This window comes from Struthio camelus, chromosome Z (genome assembly GCF_040807025.1).
Source record: "Struthio camelus isolate bStrCam1 chromosome Z, bStrCam1.hap1, whole genome shotgun sequence".
NCBI classification, from domain to species: domain Eukaryota; kingdom Metazoa; phylum Chordata; class Aves; order Struthioniformes; family Struthionidae; genus Struthio; species Struthio camelus.
This window is the reverse complement of record NC_090982.1, coordinates 10,108,886-10,125,393: the sequence shown is the minus strand read 5'-3', so window position 1 is coordinate 10,125,393 and position 16,508 is coordinate 10,108,886. Positions and strand designations below refer to the sequence as shown.

At 45.3% G+C, this 16,508-nt stretch overlaps 2 protein-coding genes across 12 annotated transcripts in view; one reads left to right on the top strand and one right to left on the bottom strand.

The window, feature by feature from the left end:
* Nucleotides 1–55: 55 nt before the first annotated feature.
* On the top strand, nt 56–15,662 carry TSTD2 (thiosulfate sulfurtransferase like domain containing 2). Its single transcript, XM_068929049.1, has 9 exons — nt 56–192; nt 278–531; nt 1,594–1,702; nt 3,391–3,516; nt 5,515–5,620; nt 7,723–7,841; nt 8,478–8,636; nt 9,595–9,733; nt 11,047–15,662. Exons 1-9 carry the CDS (start codon nt 79–81, stop codon nt 11,304–11,306), a joined length of 1,386 nt encoding a protein of 461 aa, XP_068785150.1. The 5' UTR covers nt 56–78; the 3' UTR covers nt 11,307–15,662.
* TMOD1 (tropomodulin 1) overlaps nt 15,111–16,508 on the bottom strand; it is a 38,645-nt gene continuing 37,247 nt past the window's right edge. For all 11 annotated transcript variants that reach the window (XM_068929054.1, XM_068929058.1, XM_068929057.1 and 8 more), the window contains one exon: nt 15,111–16,090. In XM_068929054.1, coding sequence (XP_068785155.1) covers nt 16,026–16,090 — 65 coding nt within the window. In that variant the 3' untranslated portion in view covers nt 15,111–16,025. The remainder of the gene's footprint in view (nt 16,091–16,508) is intronic.

The window sequence follows — 16,508 nt, the reverse complement described above, 5'->3', positions numbered from 1 at the left end:
CACGGGGCGTCTCCCGGGCGACGGCGCTGCGCTCCCCCCTCCCCCCACCCCCGCCACCGGCCGTTGGCCGCCGCCGAGATGGTGCCGGAGGACGAGGCGGCGCCGCCGCCGGCCGGCAGCGCCGCGGCCCAGCCCCAACGCCAGCCGGCGGCGGGCGCCGCCCGGAAGCAGCTCTCCTCCGCCCGGAGGAAGGTGCGTGGCCGCGGTCGGGCCCGCGAGGGGGCCGGGGTGAGGGGGCCGGGCCGGACGGGGCGGTGATGGCCGCGCTGTGTTGCAGGCGTTCTCCCTCTTCGTGCGAGCCAAGGAGGTGGCGGGCGGCGAGGGCGGGCGGTGGCAGTGCTGCGGGCAGGCCTTCGCCGACCGCGCCGGCGTCCACCGGCACGTCGCCACGCAGCACTCGGGCGAGGTGGAGGCGGCGGCGGCGGCGGGCGAGCAGCCGGCGGGCGGCCCCGGCCCCGGCCCCGGCCCCGGCCCCGAGGTGTCGCGGCGGCTGCCGGACACGAGCCACGTTAGCCACGATGATCTGACGAGGTGAGGAGATGCCGCGGCCGGCCGGGAGGATGAGCTGGGGGGGGAGGGGGGGGGAGGTGGTGGTGCTGGTGGTGGGGCAGAGGGGTTAGCTCGCTTACGCTTCGCATCACCTTCTGCCAGTACAGCTACCTTTGTTTTGTTTTTGTTTTTGTTTCTTGGTTTTTTAAATTGAATTTCAGGCAAGCTCCACTTTCAAAGTACACAGCAAGTCTTACCTGCTCTGCCTTTTGGTCTTTCTCAAGAGGCGTAGATGCCCACCCGCAGCCCCTCAGTGTATTCCAATTCCTTCCCCAACTGCTCGCACAGCACAAGAAAGTTACTGCTGTGGTGATACAAGAGTAGATACGCCCCCCTCCCCCCCCCTTTTTTTTTTTTGATGGTACGTCAGAGGATCGAGCTCCCAGAGCTGCGTTTCTCCCACGTTGTCAAAAGTGGAACGCCCGGGCTGGTGTTCCCTGACAGCTCGTGTCCGTAAGCAGGCCCTCGGCAAGGAAAGGCAGTAACGGGAAAGAGTAAAACAGCAGGGTACAGTCTGCATAAATCCCTCTCTCTGCTCTTTCAAGCAGGTTAAAGGCTTTTTAGGTGTGAATAAGCAGGCTCAGGAAAATCTTCCTGACTAAGAGAAGCCAGCTTGCACTCCTTGGAATGCAGTCGGGCACCATATTACTGAAAATTTTAGCTTTTTTAAATTTAGGTAGTTCAAGAACATGAATTCCTAGCGTACAAGTTTGTCAGCTTAAGCAGCTAATGAGACACTAGTGAGCCCAGAAGACAGTTCTTGTAGCTTGTATGTTGAAAGAAATCAGAATCTGGGATGTCCTTTGCCAGAGAGGTGAATTCATTTTGTAGCTAGTCCCAAGAACTGGGACGGTGGGAGCTGTCTTTAGTTTGTATTTCTGTGTCTTGGAAATGGGTCAAACCTGAAAGTACTAACTTTTTTTGTCGTTGTTATATCTGCCAGGAGATAATTGACTGCTTTTTAAAATGTTGAGGGTAACGTGATACTTTTGTGCTGTCAACTCTAACGTCCTTTCCCTATTTCCTTTGCCCTGCTGTGGGCAGCAAGGAGGGAGAAGTACTTCTCTATTACTGTTACTGTGAGGTAAAGGATCCAGAGAAACTCTGTGCTTGGCAAAAGGCTCTGTGCCAACATCTCCACCTGACTGGCAAGGTAAGGCTTTAAGCAATACTTGTATTTTTTACAGAAGAGCATCATCTTTGCTTAGTGCAGGATGATGTGTCACGTGGACAGCCAAGTTGTAACCTGTGCTGTCAGATGAGAAGAACAGAATAGCTGACACCTTGGATCAAACCACAGGATAGCACCACTCATTCCTGCACAGCCACTTTGTTCTTTTCGTTCTCTGGAGAGTAGACCCAAGGAGATCAGCTGGCTCACCTGGCTGGTGCCTTGGGACTATGGATGAAGGTGAACCATAGCCTTATGAAACTGATTTTCCTAGGCTGTCTGTGGGGAGAAAGTCTTTTCCAGAGGGTGAGTCAGAGCAGGAAACTACTTCATCTTTGACTTTCTTGTGAAGGAGCCTCTCTTTCTGTGCCAATGGTGGGAGACTGGCTTCTGTAACCTAAATTTAACCGTGTCGTTAGGCTGGAGTCAACCAGCTGCACTGCAGATACTGGCAGACATGTTTACCTTGGCTGGAGCATCTCCGGTTCTGAATCACAGAATTCGTCCTTTTCCTCCTCTCTGATTTTCAGTTCCCAGAATCTTTTCTCTAATGCCTGCTTTGTTGTTTGTGTTTCTTATTTTCAGGCCTCTAGTTCCTCTTCTGACTTTTGTGGGAGGGGTTGTATTCTGAGCATTCGTATCGGCCACTTGCAGCCTAGCTCCGTAGAAATTATTTGTATGGGCTGCGTCTGAATCTTCTGGTACAGGATGGACTGTGCCATCAAAGCATTGTTCTTTGTCTCTTTCCAAAAGTTCATATCATTCTTTTTGCTTCTTTTTGTTGTATTTTTTACTTTTCTGTATCCCGAGAGTTGGGACAGAAATTTCTCATGATATTCTAACTCAGCTAACAATTATGCATCTTGTCTGTGACTTTTCCCCGGAGCTGGTGCTGTTTAAAGTGAAACAGATTCAGTGTTCTGCATGTGCAAAGTCAGCCTTCCTTATTCAGAAGGAAAGAAAGGAAGGCATCTTCCTTAGTCTGCTTCTGTGCAGGTCTGAGGGTAAAATGTCCTAATGTCCTAATACATTAACTTCTTTACTACTTTTTTTTTTCTCCCCTCAGCTATCTTACCTGGTGGGTTCCCTCCCTCCCCCTCCCCCCCAAGACAGGTGCAGCATTTGCCTTTCCAACCAGTTACTTTTTCTTTACTCCCTTTAATTCAGTCACTTTTTTCCACCATCTCAGATATTTTCTTTGTTTCTGTCAGTGCTGTAGATAAAATGACTCAGATTGGGATTTAATATTATGTGCAATATTACACATAGTCACATTTTCCTTCTAGCTACCTGAGTGACTACGCACAATGCCATTGTTCTTCCATGGGCAAAGCTTCTGTGGGAATTGTAACACTGACTGCAAGATTTTCCTGTTAGCCAGTCGTCATTTCTCTGCTTATTGCACAATTTTTTCTGACTTTCTTGCTGTTTTTCCTATGGAACGGCCTGAAAGTGATGACTGAATGTTTATTCCCGTTTTTCTTTTATTATATTTTTTTTCTGCTCAACTTTGTTATAACTGTCTTCCATTCCTTCCTTCTTCAGTTGTCTCTTTTGTGAACCTATTTCTGTGTCTGCCTTTTGTTACTTGGTCGTATTTTGCTAATCTTACTGTGATCTGTTTTTGCTGTTATCAGACCTTAACCCTAGCTTCTCCTCCTGGCTGCCAGGTACGAGTTGCTTCAGAGGGAATTAATGGAACAGTTGGCGGAAGCAAAGTAGCTACTAATCTCTACATTGAAGTTATGCTCGCCCAGCCGCTATTCAAAGACCTTTTGTGTCGAGATGATTTCAAGGTATGAGAAAACAATTTTTGTGTAGACGTTGCTAATGCAGGGTGCTTAATCTTTAAGCCTGTTGCTTCTTGATAGTACCCCTCTGCTGCTTGAGAGAAATTGCATAAAACTCTAGCACTTCTGTTCTCCCACTGCTGATCTAAGGTGGGGATTCCTAAACTTTGTTTAGGTCTCTCTTCTATTGAAAGCAGCAGTGGCAGTTAGCAGCAGGAGCTACAAGCTTTGGCAGCTATGAGTATGGCTGCAAAGCCATGCAGGCTGCACGCGGGTGAAGGAGGAAGCATGCTCTAGCTCCACTATTTGTTATCAGATCTTTACTCCAACCTGACTGCTGAAATCTAAGCATCACTATTTATGCTTATCTCTGCAGAATCTTCCTGTGTTTTCCTCTTCACTCTGTTTTGAGATCCTGTCCTAGAAGCCCACTGGTTTAGGTTCATGCAGGCTTTGGTGTCCTTAGCGATGTGCTGTCGATTCCAAGAATCAGAAGTTTTCTAAAGAAGATACACAGTTTAGAGTCAAGAGGTTTCTCCCTACTCTTAAGTTAATGCCTGACTGGAAGGAGAGTCAGGTGCTAACTTTTGCCTGTCTCTGAGCGTATGTGCTGATTGCTGTCTTCAGATGGTGACAGCAGGTGCAGGTGGCACTGTATGATATTCTGGTGGGCTTTCGTTTCTCCAGCACTATGGGTACCGCATTCTCTGAGGGGAAAAAAATGCTTCTTTTATTCGTATCGTGGTCTTTCAGACACTTTTATTTGTAGGAAATATTACTTCATTTTCCATAAATAACCAAATCAAAGGGAGTTAGCGAAGCTCATGAAGCTAAAATCCCTCTATAGAACTGCAGTGCTGATTCAGTCTTAGCTCTTTAACTGTCTGCTGTGCTTGGCTGAAGGTAATCCAGCCTGTTAGTTAACGGTGATGTGCAGATGCGAAGATGAAACGGGGATGGACTTTTATCTGAGCCTTGGCAGAATCTCCAACCCTGCATCATCTCTCTGGGCACCAACGCTGATACGTTAGTACATGGTATTATTTTCTGTCTCACAGTTATTCTGCATACTGTATATGCAAGTAAGTGAGGTTTCAGGTTCCCGTGCCCAAAGGACAGGGTGGGTAGAGGAGTGAAAAATGAGCCTTGAACTTGGAAAATATACAACGGCCACTGTAGTTGCTGCAAATTGACTTTAGTGAGAGCTGGACCAGTGCTGCACAGCATTGCACTCTCCTATGTGTTTATGTGTTCAGTGGTGCCAAAGTCATGTCTGAGGCTTGGCCCTACAGAAATTCTTGCTTCCTATCCCCTGCAGTGATGGTGCTTGCTAAAAAGGCATTGCCAAGGCCCCCAAAGAGGAGGATCCTGTGCACGAGCTTGCGGGGATCAGGAGCCGCAGTTTTAAAATTTTAAACCTGGCTGACATCCCTTGTGTCTGTTTTAAGCCCGTGAACCAGTGCTGTTCCCTTCACACGTATAATGACAAGAGGCCTAGCTGTCCTTTGTGTCAGGGATCAGAAGGGCTGAAGAGAACTGCAGAGCCCAGATGTGTCAGCAGGATCAGTTACTGGAAGGGATTGTATGTTTATATGATATATAGATGTATTTGTGAGATATATGTTTAAGGGGATGATTTTTTCATGAGAGGTGCTAATGACATTGCTTCTAAATAAGAAGCATCAGTTCTCTAGGTCTGCTCACTCCTTTGTGACTCTGCTGGGACTGGACCTGATGCCAAATAGTGCCTGTCTCACCTACTGAATAGTTACTGGGCCAAAGACTCTGTCTGTTGGGTCATGGTAAGGGGCCACTCCCTGACCGCTGGATTTAAGACGAGTGATTTTGGCAGGAGAGACGTCTCTTTGTCTCAGACACTGAGATCCTTTCATATTCTATTGAAGACTTAGAAAACAGAAGTGGACTGGACTGTATTTGAGTGGATAATCATGATCTTGATGGCTGGAACGTTTCAACAGATTAGTTTTGTGTTTAATGTCCTAGAGCAGTGCAGGAGGAGCTCACTGTTTTCCAGACCTTCGAGTTGGAGTATTTGAAGAAATTGTACCTATGGGCATTGATCCAAAAAAAGTGTCTTATAAAGAAACTGGTAAGTTGATTTGAAAAATAAAGCCTCTCACTTGGGTGAGAGGTGAGTGAAAGTGAAGTACCTTCAGCAAAAACATTTTCTTCTGCCCAGTGGCCAGGACATGGGAGAAGCAGATAATGGAAACTGATCTGTTGTTGGTAGTCAGAGTTACTGGTGCAAAGAATTTGCTGGCCCGGGTTATAGGTTACTAAATGTTTAGCTGCTTTGAAAAGTTCAGAGTTAACCATCTGTTTTGTGCCAAACTGCAATAGTTCACGTGACATCAGCAAGGTAAACTACCTTGTTTGGGGGTAACAGTGGCATGCTTCAAGTAGTGAATATGTCATAGGGCACCTGCTAAAGGCCAGGCCAAATTATGTGTAACGATTAAGAAAGACATTTCAAAGCAAGAGTATACCTTAATATTCTAAATATTCTGTTCATGCTTGAGACAGCTCAGAAATGATACTGTATTGAGAGCTGCAGTGCTCTGTCATTGTGGTTATCCTGCATGAAGAAGCAAGCTGATTGGGAAGTGCTTCCCTTGGAGTCTTCTGGTGTATCCAGGGGATTCTGGAGTTCTTCTCCATTATTTGGTAGTTTGGGGGAGGGTTTCTTTCCTCCTCTTTTTTTTTTTTTTTTTCCCTCCCCTATATTTTTCAGCAGTTTGTGAAGGTGGTTCCCATTATTTTGACTGTGGGGTTATTTTTTAAAATAAGATAAGGGGGGGTTGATGGGGGATGTTATTTGCTTCTCAGCAGGCTGGGAGTACTAAGTCCTGAACCTGGTCATAGTTAATCCTGCTTTGAGCAAGGGGTTTGACTAGAGATCTGCCGAGGTCCCCACCAGCTTGAATTGTTCTGTGGCCCTAGTTTTCCACTGAGACTTTCTGAGAGAGATTTGCCCGTGCTGGGATGAGTGACAGAAATTAGAACGGGCAGAATATTTAGGCCAATTTCACTGCAGCATACAGTGCATCATTTGTCTGCATGCAGTCTCATTTAATGTCTTGGTACTTTCCAGGCACAGAGAGATCAATATTAAGAGAGCACAGTCTTGTAGCTGTGTTGTCCAAGCTGCTTTGGCATTATGGTTTACTCTGCTTTCTAGAGAAATTTGCGGTCTTGAGTGAGACACCTAAATTAATGTGGAATGAAATACAGAGGCAGAGAAGTGACTTCTGTCCTTCAGTAACGGAACTGGATATGCACCTTTGTCAAGGAATGCCCTCCCTCTGCAGTGGATCCAGTACTCTGAACACTGGCTTCTGGCAGTTTAGCTCCTTAATACCTTTATGGCAGGGATTTCTCCTGGAGAGAACAATGTCTAATTACTTCAGTGCAGGTGTGAAATTTCTCACCTGTTTTACTTCCAAGATTAATTAACATTTATTGCTCGTATAAGACTAATCCTGCAGCTCACAATTGTCATCGCAGTGTCAGGAAAACCAGGTTAAGTTCTCTCTCCAGGGAATATTTCATTATTTCTTCAGATTGAAGCAAGTCTGGCACAAGATGGAAGAACTCGTGCTGCAGAACAGGTAGTTCTGTGGCAGGTGGAGCATTTGGCTGAGATATTCAGGCAAGAGCCTGTGGCTTGAATGAGATCATAATGTCAAACATTCCTCTTGTAACATCAAATTCTTTAGCCTCCCCTATGGTTGAGTATTTCCGGAAGTATCAGACCTCATTTCTTTTTCTCAAAAATCAGCAATGGCACTTGCAAGCTGAGAAACTTTATGTAAATTAAAATTGCGCTGAAAGTAGGAAGCAAGCAAAAAAAAGCAAAAAAACAAGCAAAGAGAAGGGAAATATTTTTATCTGTTTTTGTTGTTTTTTAAGAAGTGTAAGGGTTGCTAGGGGGACATAGCAAGGATCATACAGACAGTCTGCTTTTCTTTCTGTCACCTAGAACAGTGTTGCATTGCATTCACCAACAAGAGCCTAAACGTGGATAGACTTGGCTAGTTGAGGTTAGGATGACATGAGAATTGTGTGAGCTGTCACATTTGGAAATCTGAGGAGAATCTAAGTTGGTGAGATCTTCTGTAGTGTTGTATTGTAGCTCTGCTTCTCAAAACTTCTTTCCCTTTCTTTTTTTTTTTTTTTTTTTTTTTTTTTAAGGAATCCATCTATCCCCTCAAGAGTTTCATAGAGAAGTAGAACAATATTTGTCTCAGGCTAATCAAGGACAAAGTGATACTATCTTACTGGACTGTAGAAACTTCTATGAAAGTAAAATAGTAAGTGCGGTTTGTCAGTTTCTTAGTGTGTTACAGGTGCTGGGGAAAGCGCTTCATGTTGTGGGGGTGTGACCCGACTGGGAAGAAGAGTTCCTATTGACTGGAATATGTACGGAGTTCAGCTCAGAAATGCAGATTAAGTTTGAAGCAGCACAGGACTCTGCCCAGTGATCTCGAGCAGAGCCTGCCTGGCTGACTGCTTATACTGCTTGGGGCAGGAAGGAGAGCAAGTGGTCCGTACAACACTAGTAGTGCATAGTATATAGCCTGTAGTAAAAGTGACTTCATTTGTAAAGGTATATCCCAGCATTTTTGCTTTTTCCCATGTCAAAAAAGAGGGCATCCTTCCATCTTCCACCCTCTCTATATTGTCATGGGGGAGGATGAGCCATAACAGTTATGTTCCGCTCAGCTCCCTCCAGATGTTTGGATGAGGAGAAATGCTATGCCTAGAATCCTCTTATGGATTTTAACAGGTATTTTGATGTGTAAATGCTGCAGAGGAACTGCCTAAAGCAGCTGCAGTGCGCTGGATGTTCTGGCCCAAAGGTTTGTTACTTCCTCTAGTTTGAGACACAGGCCTTGGCACGGAAGTCAGCCTGTATTCAGTTGTGTGGCCATCTGTTGTTATTCCAGGGACATTTCCAGGGCTGTCTGGCTCCAGATATCAGGAAATTCAGCTATTTTCCCAGCTATGTAGATGAAAACCTGGAGCTTTTTAAAAACAAGCGTGTCCTGATGTACTGCACAGGAGGGATCCGCTGTGAAAGAGGCTCTGCTTACCTACGGAGCAAGGTGAGATGTCACTGTGAGGGCGCAACTGTCGGGGAGTTGAGACTGCTTTGAGGGCAGCTCTTTTCTCTTGCTGGCAAATTCTTGTGGCGCGTGAACTGCTCAGACTGGGGAGATGAATGTCTCTGATACAGGTTTGCCTTATGCTACCTTTCAAGGACAGAGGTAGTCTAACACAGCTGAGAATGACATGCATGGACTACAATTACAGCAATGATTGCTCTGTGAAAAGTTATATAACCCATTTTGCTGGGAAGAAATACCTGTAAGTCTGCCCTGCCCGTTGTTGTGGTGTTTTAGGAGGGCTTGAGAGCATTCTGTAGTGCTTTCACATCTTTCCCTACAAGCTCTGTCTAGGTTATGCTCTGTGGTCGTTACTGCACAGCTTGAGCGTTTCAGAGGGGTGAAGATCAGCCAGTCAGTATTATCCCCGTGGTGTGGAATTAAATCCAGCACATTGCATTGTCCTCGTTCCCCTTTCCATTCCACTCTTTTCCTGGGCCCTTCCCTCACGGAGTAGGGCAACAGCACGGGTATATGTTCTCTAGAAACTTAAACCTTGACCCTTTTTCAGTTGCACCAGTGTGAACCCTGAGAAATTCTGTTCCTGTCAACAGAAGCTCACTGTGTAAGGCCAGAATAAGTATTGGTTCACAGAGATTCCAAAGCATTTTCTTTGTGATGCAGCAAACTTTTCACAGCCAAGGAGATTGTCTGCCCTTTTCCGAACCGTACCGTTAGTGTGCATTTGGGCTCATGTCAACAAGCCAGCGTTGTGAGAGCGGCCCATTAATCTTCCATGATGCTGGCTGGAGTTGTGGGCACACACAGTGCTGTTTGGTCACTGAGAAGCTGCTGCTTCTCCTTGACCTGTGGAGTTTTCAGCATTTGCTTTGGGCACTCTGGCACAGGCCTGCTGCCACTGTCTCACAGAGCTTTTTTGCCAATATGCTTTAAACAGGCAGTGTGCAGAGAGGTTTACCAGCTCAAAGGTGGGATTCACAAGTACCTGGAAGAGTTTCCAGATGGATTCTACAGGGGGAAGCTGTTTGTATTTGACGATCGTTATGCCATTTGTTCCAATGAAGATATCATCTCAGGTAGGACTACATATGTAAGTGCAGAAGGCTGTGACTCTATTGCAAGGGTTGCCATAGAGCTGTCTTTGCCAAAGGAAGCAAATGGGCCTGTGCAGTTCTTTAGCTTACTCACTTGGGGGTCTTAGCGCTGCCACTTTTCATAATGGTCGTCAGGTGTATGGCTTTAGCATCTAAAACAGAAATAAGAGCAAAGGGGTCACTGAACAGAATTCCCTAAAGCTGGGACAATAGAAAGACGCATCCTCTGCAGAACGGCTACTGTAATGAGCCTTCAGCTCCTAAAAAGACGTCGTGCACTACTGCTTTTGTTACACACTTGTTGCCCGTGGTGCGGATCAGACTGGGGTTGGCCAAGTGGCCAAAGCATTAAACGATTCTGCTGTCAGCTGGTCTCCTCCAGTAGTCTCACGGAATACTAGAACAGGCTGCTAGGCTTTGGGAAAGTGGCGGTACTAAACTCTACAGCGCTTAGCTGTTTTGTGCTTTAACAGTTTCTATAGCTTGTAGGATTCCAGTGACCTCTAACTGAAGTTGTTAAGAATATCGCCCTGTCCTCTGGCTGGTAGCTCTTCAGCTATTTTCACTTGCCAGGTACAGATAGAAGGAACTTGGCTCTCGCCCATTTTTCAGGAATCAGTGCTGTGTATGTGCGTGATTTTTTGTTTGTTCTTTTTTTTTCTGAATGGGCGTCGTTGCGAGCATAACCTCCCGTTCCTCTTCTGCATTTACCCTATCCATCTCGAGGGTACCTGGCTTGGCATAGAAATAGAACGTACGCTGCATCACAGCCATCCCTACAGAAGCATCGAAGGGGATGTGTTGGGGCAGGCACCTTCTTGATGGTGCAGCTGAATTGTGAAAAAAGCTTTCTGTTAAAAGTTAAATCCTGCCTGGTGCTGTGGAAGGACTGTACTAGGACCACAAACGACACCCCATACACATAAACCGTTGGTGTCAGATGGCCACGAGTCTCATGGTGTCTCCTTCCCCAGCAGGCAATGTTCCTGGGTGCTGGCTTAGCCACCAGCTTATCTCTTTTGCTCTCTCTGCAGCAAGAATTTGCTGTAAATCTGTCTGATCTGAACTAGAAGAAGCAGCGGTGCACACTGTTTCCTTGATAGAGCTTGTCCTGAGAGACAGCTTTTTATATCCAAAACAAAGTTCATTTAAAAATGAGCCAGGTTCTAGAACACCAGGCTAGAGCAGGAGTAAAAGATCTGGAGGATGATGGTTAGCCACTTGAATGAGAGATTGCAGCAAAGGGGGACGAGATGGGGCAACGTGGATCTTAACTTTGCTTCTCCTCCCTCCAGCATGCAGATACTGTGGGACTCTGTGGGACCAATATAAACTTTGTTCCAGCCAGCACTGCCGGCAGCTCGTCCTGACATGCCCAAGTTGTCGCAAGAAAGGGCTTACAGCTTGCTGTCCTGTTTGTCAAGAGAAGGAGCTCAAGGTGACTTCAAGGGCTTCAGGACAGACAATTAAGGAGGAATGTGAATGTACAAAGAGACGGCCAAGGGTACCTATTGAACATATCGCACAAAGCACACTGGACACAGAAAAAGATTAAACTGTTTCTTCAGCTAGTTTCACATTTGATACTTGGGCTAATGGGATGGACTTCTAAAACCAGATCCCTCTCTGTTATTGCAATTAGGTTTGGATATCACCATAATTTGTTGGCTTGGCAAGTCTTGCTCCTACCTTGCACTTAGGTCGAGTACGCCCTGAAAACTGTCCATTACTTGAGTGTAACTTACCAGAGTGGCCGATCCATTACTATTGCTGCAGGATTTTTCTACCTGGGTGCAGTCTTGCACTGTGGCTTCTCTCTTGGGGATTTTGCAGAAGAATGGGTTGGGGACACAGCTGTTCACAATTCAAAAGAAACTGAAGAGACAGAAGAACAATTCCATGCTGTTTCTCCTCTAATTGATTGTTGTGCATGTATGGAGGTGGATTTGTCTTACTTCTCCACTGATTGTGCAGCTTCAGTAGCTACTGCTAGGGTGATGAAGACTGCATATGCTTTAATTTCTGGGTGTGTGACCAGATTAGACTTGCTTTTTACTGATGTGAAGCAAGCAACATTTACCATGAAGTCATTGACTTGACTCCCATGTAAAACTACTTAAAGGCAGGGTGAGGACGCCTGCCTTAACTGGAGCAAAGGCTGAGGACGTGCGTTGCCCACAGACGCTGTCTGCCCAGCCTCACTTGTTGTGTACGACCTGTTGGACTAGCAGCAAACGTAACCCTCGTTGTGATGCTCTGCCACCCCGGGAACTGTTGATATCCCTCAGCCTGTCAGTATGTGAAATATCCAGGGCTCAGCTCTGCTTGCACTGGAAAAAAAAATCAACAGCTTGAAGCGTGTTGAAATTGAGACACTCAGAGAGGAGAGCACAGAGACTGCCAAAATACCAGCATTGTGGCACTAGAAGCGAAGTGAAAGCGGGCATCTGTGCATAAACGCCAGCAACAGCTATAAGGAGACTGCCAGATCATTTATCCAAGCTAAATAATCCAAGATTTGGGGAGCATTTGTGCTTTGTAAACATGGGTTGAGCTTTTTTTTAAAAGCTGAGAGATGTTTATGCCATTTCCAGCTTCTGTTAGTGGAGAAATTGTCTCTGACTTTGGAATCCACAGCATAGGAACTCAAAATACTGCCTGCTGCTTTGAGTGCCTGATGCTGTAGAATGTACTGAGAGGCTTTGTTAATAGTGTGGGGGACGTGTCATGACTGAATAAGATCTTTGAAACTTACTCTCATTTTTGGTACTAAATTATTAGTCATTAGGAAATCAAAATCCGTTAACTTTTTTATCATTTTTTTACTGGCAACTGCCTTTAAAGACAAGAAAACAGTTTACTCAGGTTCCTGCAGTTGCTTAGTGTCAGTTAGGGCAGTGTTATTTTAATATACGTTGTAACCTTCTCCCACAGTGCTACGAATTCAGCATGGCCTCGTTGGTGACTTGACTGGCAGATAAGGACAAGGGCATTCATTCCGTTAAAGCCATTGCAAGGCACGTCTTCTTACTTCCAGTGTTGCTGCCATGAACAGCAACGGCTATGTTGCCACCATGTTCAGCAATTGTCTTTGTAACGGTTCCTTTCAAGAAGCAAGAATTTGAAACTAATGAATATCTATTTTGTGGCTCTTTCCAGGATGGCATTTAAAAATAGTAATTCTGAGTGTGATCCAAAGTAGAGAAGCAATTAGAAAACTCCCATCAGCAGACATCTTCAGACATCTTCAGCAGGAGACCTGGCAGGATCCAGACTCCCCTGGCACCTTACCTCCCAGGCTCTGCTAGCCAGCTTACCTATGTGCTTTTGAGAACTGGAATATTTGTGGTAGACCATGCAAGCTCCCCTTGCAGGCCTGGCCTAGAACACTGATGAAAGTGCCCCAACTTGTGTATTGTGCTGCATCTTTTTCTGGGGTATTAGGCTAAAAAGCCCACCATTTTATAATTTATCAGGAAGTCTGTAATCCATTGGAAGGCTGCTTTCATATCATTTCTTAGTACAGAATGGCAAGAAGGTAGACTAAATTTTATATGTAAGGTTCTGCAGTTACTAACATGATAAATAACTTCTGGTGCTTCCATCATAATTTTTGAAGTACTGCACAAATACTCTTCACTTGTATGTCAGAGGCCCTTAATTCCACAGAAGTAAATGCTGGAACCTAGCTAACTGCCTGTCACATGGTAGACACGGTTACAAGGTAACAGTTCTACTGAGAGCTCCTGGCACGTGGCCAGTCTACCTCAAAGGCAGAAACGAGCCTTAGGACCTGTTGGAAAGGTTTGAGATGAATGGATGGAGACCCAGACAGCCAGGTTCCCACTGCTGCAGAGACAGGAGGGGAGGAATGAGATATAGCATTAGACTCTTGCATGTCAGCTATGAGCCATGTATCCTGGCCTCTGGCTTACTTTTGTCAAATTAATACAAATAAGTGCAAAATGTGAAATAAGTGTGCTGAGACCCAGGCACCTCGGTCTGTTGTAATACCTTAGAGAAGGCACGTTAGTGCTGTATGGCATTGCTGCAGGAGAGGCAGGAGTTAAGCAGGACTGGCTGTGACTGCCAGAGGCTGCAGTTGCCAAACGGCTTCTTCCCCTTTTCCTGAAGAGCTGTTTGAATGAAACAGGAATCCATTTGTTCTATCCGTCACTGTTCTGTAGCTTCGCAGCTGCACAGCTTGATGCCTTGCATCACAAAGCCTCATGCCTCTCAGCGTGGCCTCATTGCTGCTACGCAACTCTCAGTTCAGTTGCGTTCTCTCACTTGCAGCTCTGTGAGGATCAGCTGAGGACCCGGGAGTGATCCCATTAACTGTGCAGTCCCAATGTACCTTTGGACCACATAGTTAGTTTGGATGCTGATACAGCAATTTGGGGATCTGTTTTTAAGGGCTATTTTATTTCCTTTCAAGACAAAACGGTGCTGTCAGATCTATAGCAGTGCTCCCTGTCAGGTGGTTGCATCTCCTTGCATGTCTGACTTTATTACTGCCATCAGGATTTCCCAGCCATAAGATGCTTTTTTCTAATGTTCTTTTTAAGCCTGTGGGAGAGCTGAGCTTGTACCATGCGAATCTGAGTGTAAGGCTTAGCTGAAACTGTGTGGCTCTGGTTTGATGCTTTACTTGACTGTTTAATGTCCTTGCAGTGCATATGGTAGGAAGGAGCTATTTGACAGCCAGTTTGTTTTTCGTATAAGCATGCCCTTTTCTTCTGTACGCTTCATCTTCTGAAACGGAACTTACGGAGTAAAAAAAGGAAGCTGTAGGGAAGCTTTTTATTTGACACTGCTGACACGTTTATTAAGATTTAAAGAGTACCAAATATGTCTCCCACGTTGTTGCCAGTGTAATGTCATTGGTCAGAACCAAATCCTCTGTGGTATTTGTGCAGAGGCTCTGTTGAAATCTGTGGGACTTTTGCAGGAATATGTGTAAAGGCTGCTGAACACTCTTAACAGATGTGTGCAGACAGATTGCTAGTAAGTGAGAACATCTGCTAGAACATGTCATCAGAGCAAGAGTAAGGCTTTGGTATGAGAGCACTTCTGCCAGGGAGACCCTTCCTATCAAGCAGGATCCCATCCAAGTCAACAGCAGGAGTTTTGGATGGGATAGTCCTGGGTCCCTTCCACTGCGTGTCTGAGAGCTACATAAACCTATGGGGAATTCCTCCCAGGCTAGATGATGGGTAGTAGACTTGCTAACAGAAACTGTCCGACTGTGTGCAGCAGAAGTTCAGAGTCAGATTATTTCAAGCAACACCTTTGCTATGGCATGCTGTTTAGTGCTGCATTTATGCAGATGTGAGGGATGGTAGCAGGAGAAACAATCGCTAGTAGAACCACGTTTAATTAGGTCATTAGGCAGGGTCATTAGTCAGAACAGTGAAGAGTGAGGAGTTAACATATGACTGGTAAGGCTCTGATCACATTTATAACATTACAAAATTGAAGGCAGTGGGAGTTCGAAGAGAGGACCCTGGGACTGCTGATTAGTTTGGCCATCTCTGTGGCGTTAGAGACACATCTCTGTGTCTCTAATGGGGGAGGTTTTACTCAGACATGCATAGGATAAGAGGATATTAATCCATCCTACAGTGCTCGGTTTTTGAGAATCCATTATATTGTAATTGGTGGCCTTATGTTCCTTTTAATTTGTGTGGGGAGAAAAAATCCATCTTTTTTTTTAAGAAACAAGGATGCATTTGAAACAGCATCTCCAACTAACTGACTTAGCAAAAGTTAATAAAAATTGTAATTCACAACTCCTTACATTTACTATATTTCAGGATAGTAGAAGTACTTGTTAAACTAGTTGCTTCTCTCTAGTTACTTGAGATCGATTTGAAAAAAAAAATAAAGTATTTTTTTAATACTTCTATAATTTGTGTGGAACTAGTATTTTTCACTCATGCATACCACATCCTAACTATATGAAACACCGTGCAGGAAGTTTATAGAAAAATTAGGTCCTAGGTTAATTAATAATCACGTTTACACTGGGATGTACGCTAACCCAAGATTGCTTAAAATTGGCAGGTTGTTACTGGCTTGAATAGTTTCCAGCTCTACAGAAAACAACAATAGTCCTACTGGATAAAATCTTCAACTACAGCCACTAGTTAATTTAAACTGTTAGTGCAAAACACAGAACCGAGTCACCACGAATACTCTGTCAAGGCACTTGTTGCCTTTAGATTTCCACAGTGTAGCACAGATCACCGGGAACGACCTCCGTAGCCAGGAGCTACACTCCAGTTCTGCACTTGGGAAAAATAGGCCCGTTCAGCTCTGCAAGTCTTCTCTTCCTCACTGAAAAAGAAGAGGAAGAGGAGTCAGTCATGGCAAGGGGAACATGTGGGTGGCAGGCTCACCCGTTGTGAAAAGAATTTCAGAGACATACTTTCTGCCAGAGAGAAACAGGATAGCAGGAGCTTCTGCATTCCTGCTTTGAACAGGGTTTTTTGGTTTGGTTGGTTGGTTTTTGAGAAGTTTACACTTACACAGTTCAAAGGAAGTAAGCTGAAATTTCTGTCCCTATGAATTCCGTGGCTAGAAGCTACTTTCAGCCTTACCTCCCTTATTTTACAGTCAATTCTATTTCACCTAATTTTGTCTTTGTAGTCTGCTTGGCTACAGCATCTCTATTATAAGACACCTAACACTGTCAGATGTGAAGACAGCAGGAGACAGATGCCAGTTTTTCCTTTGCCAGTTTGTCCCAGTGGTG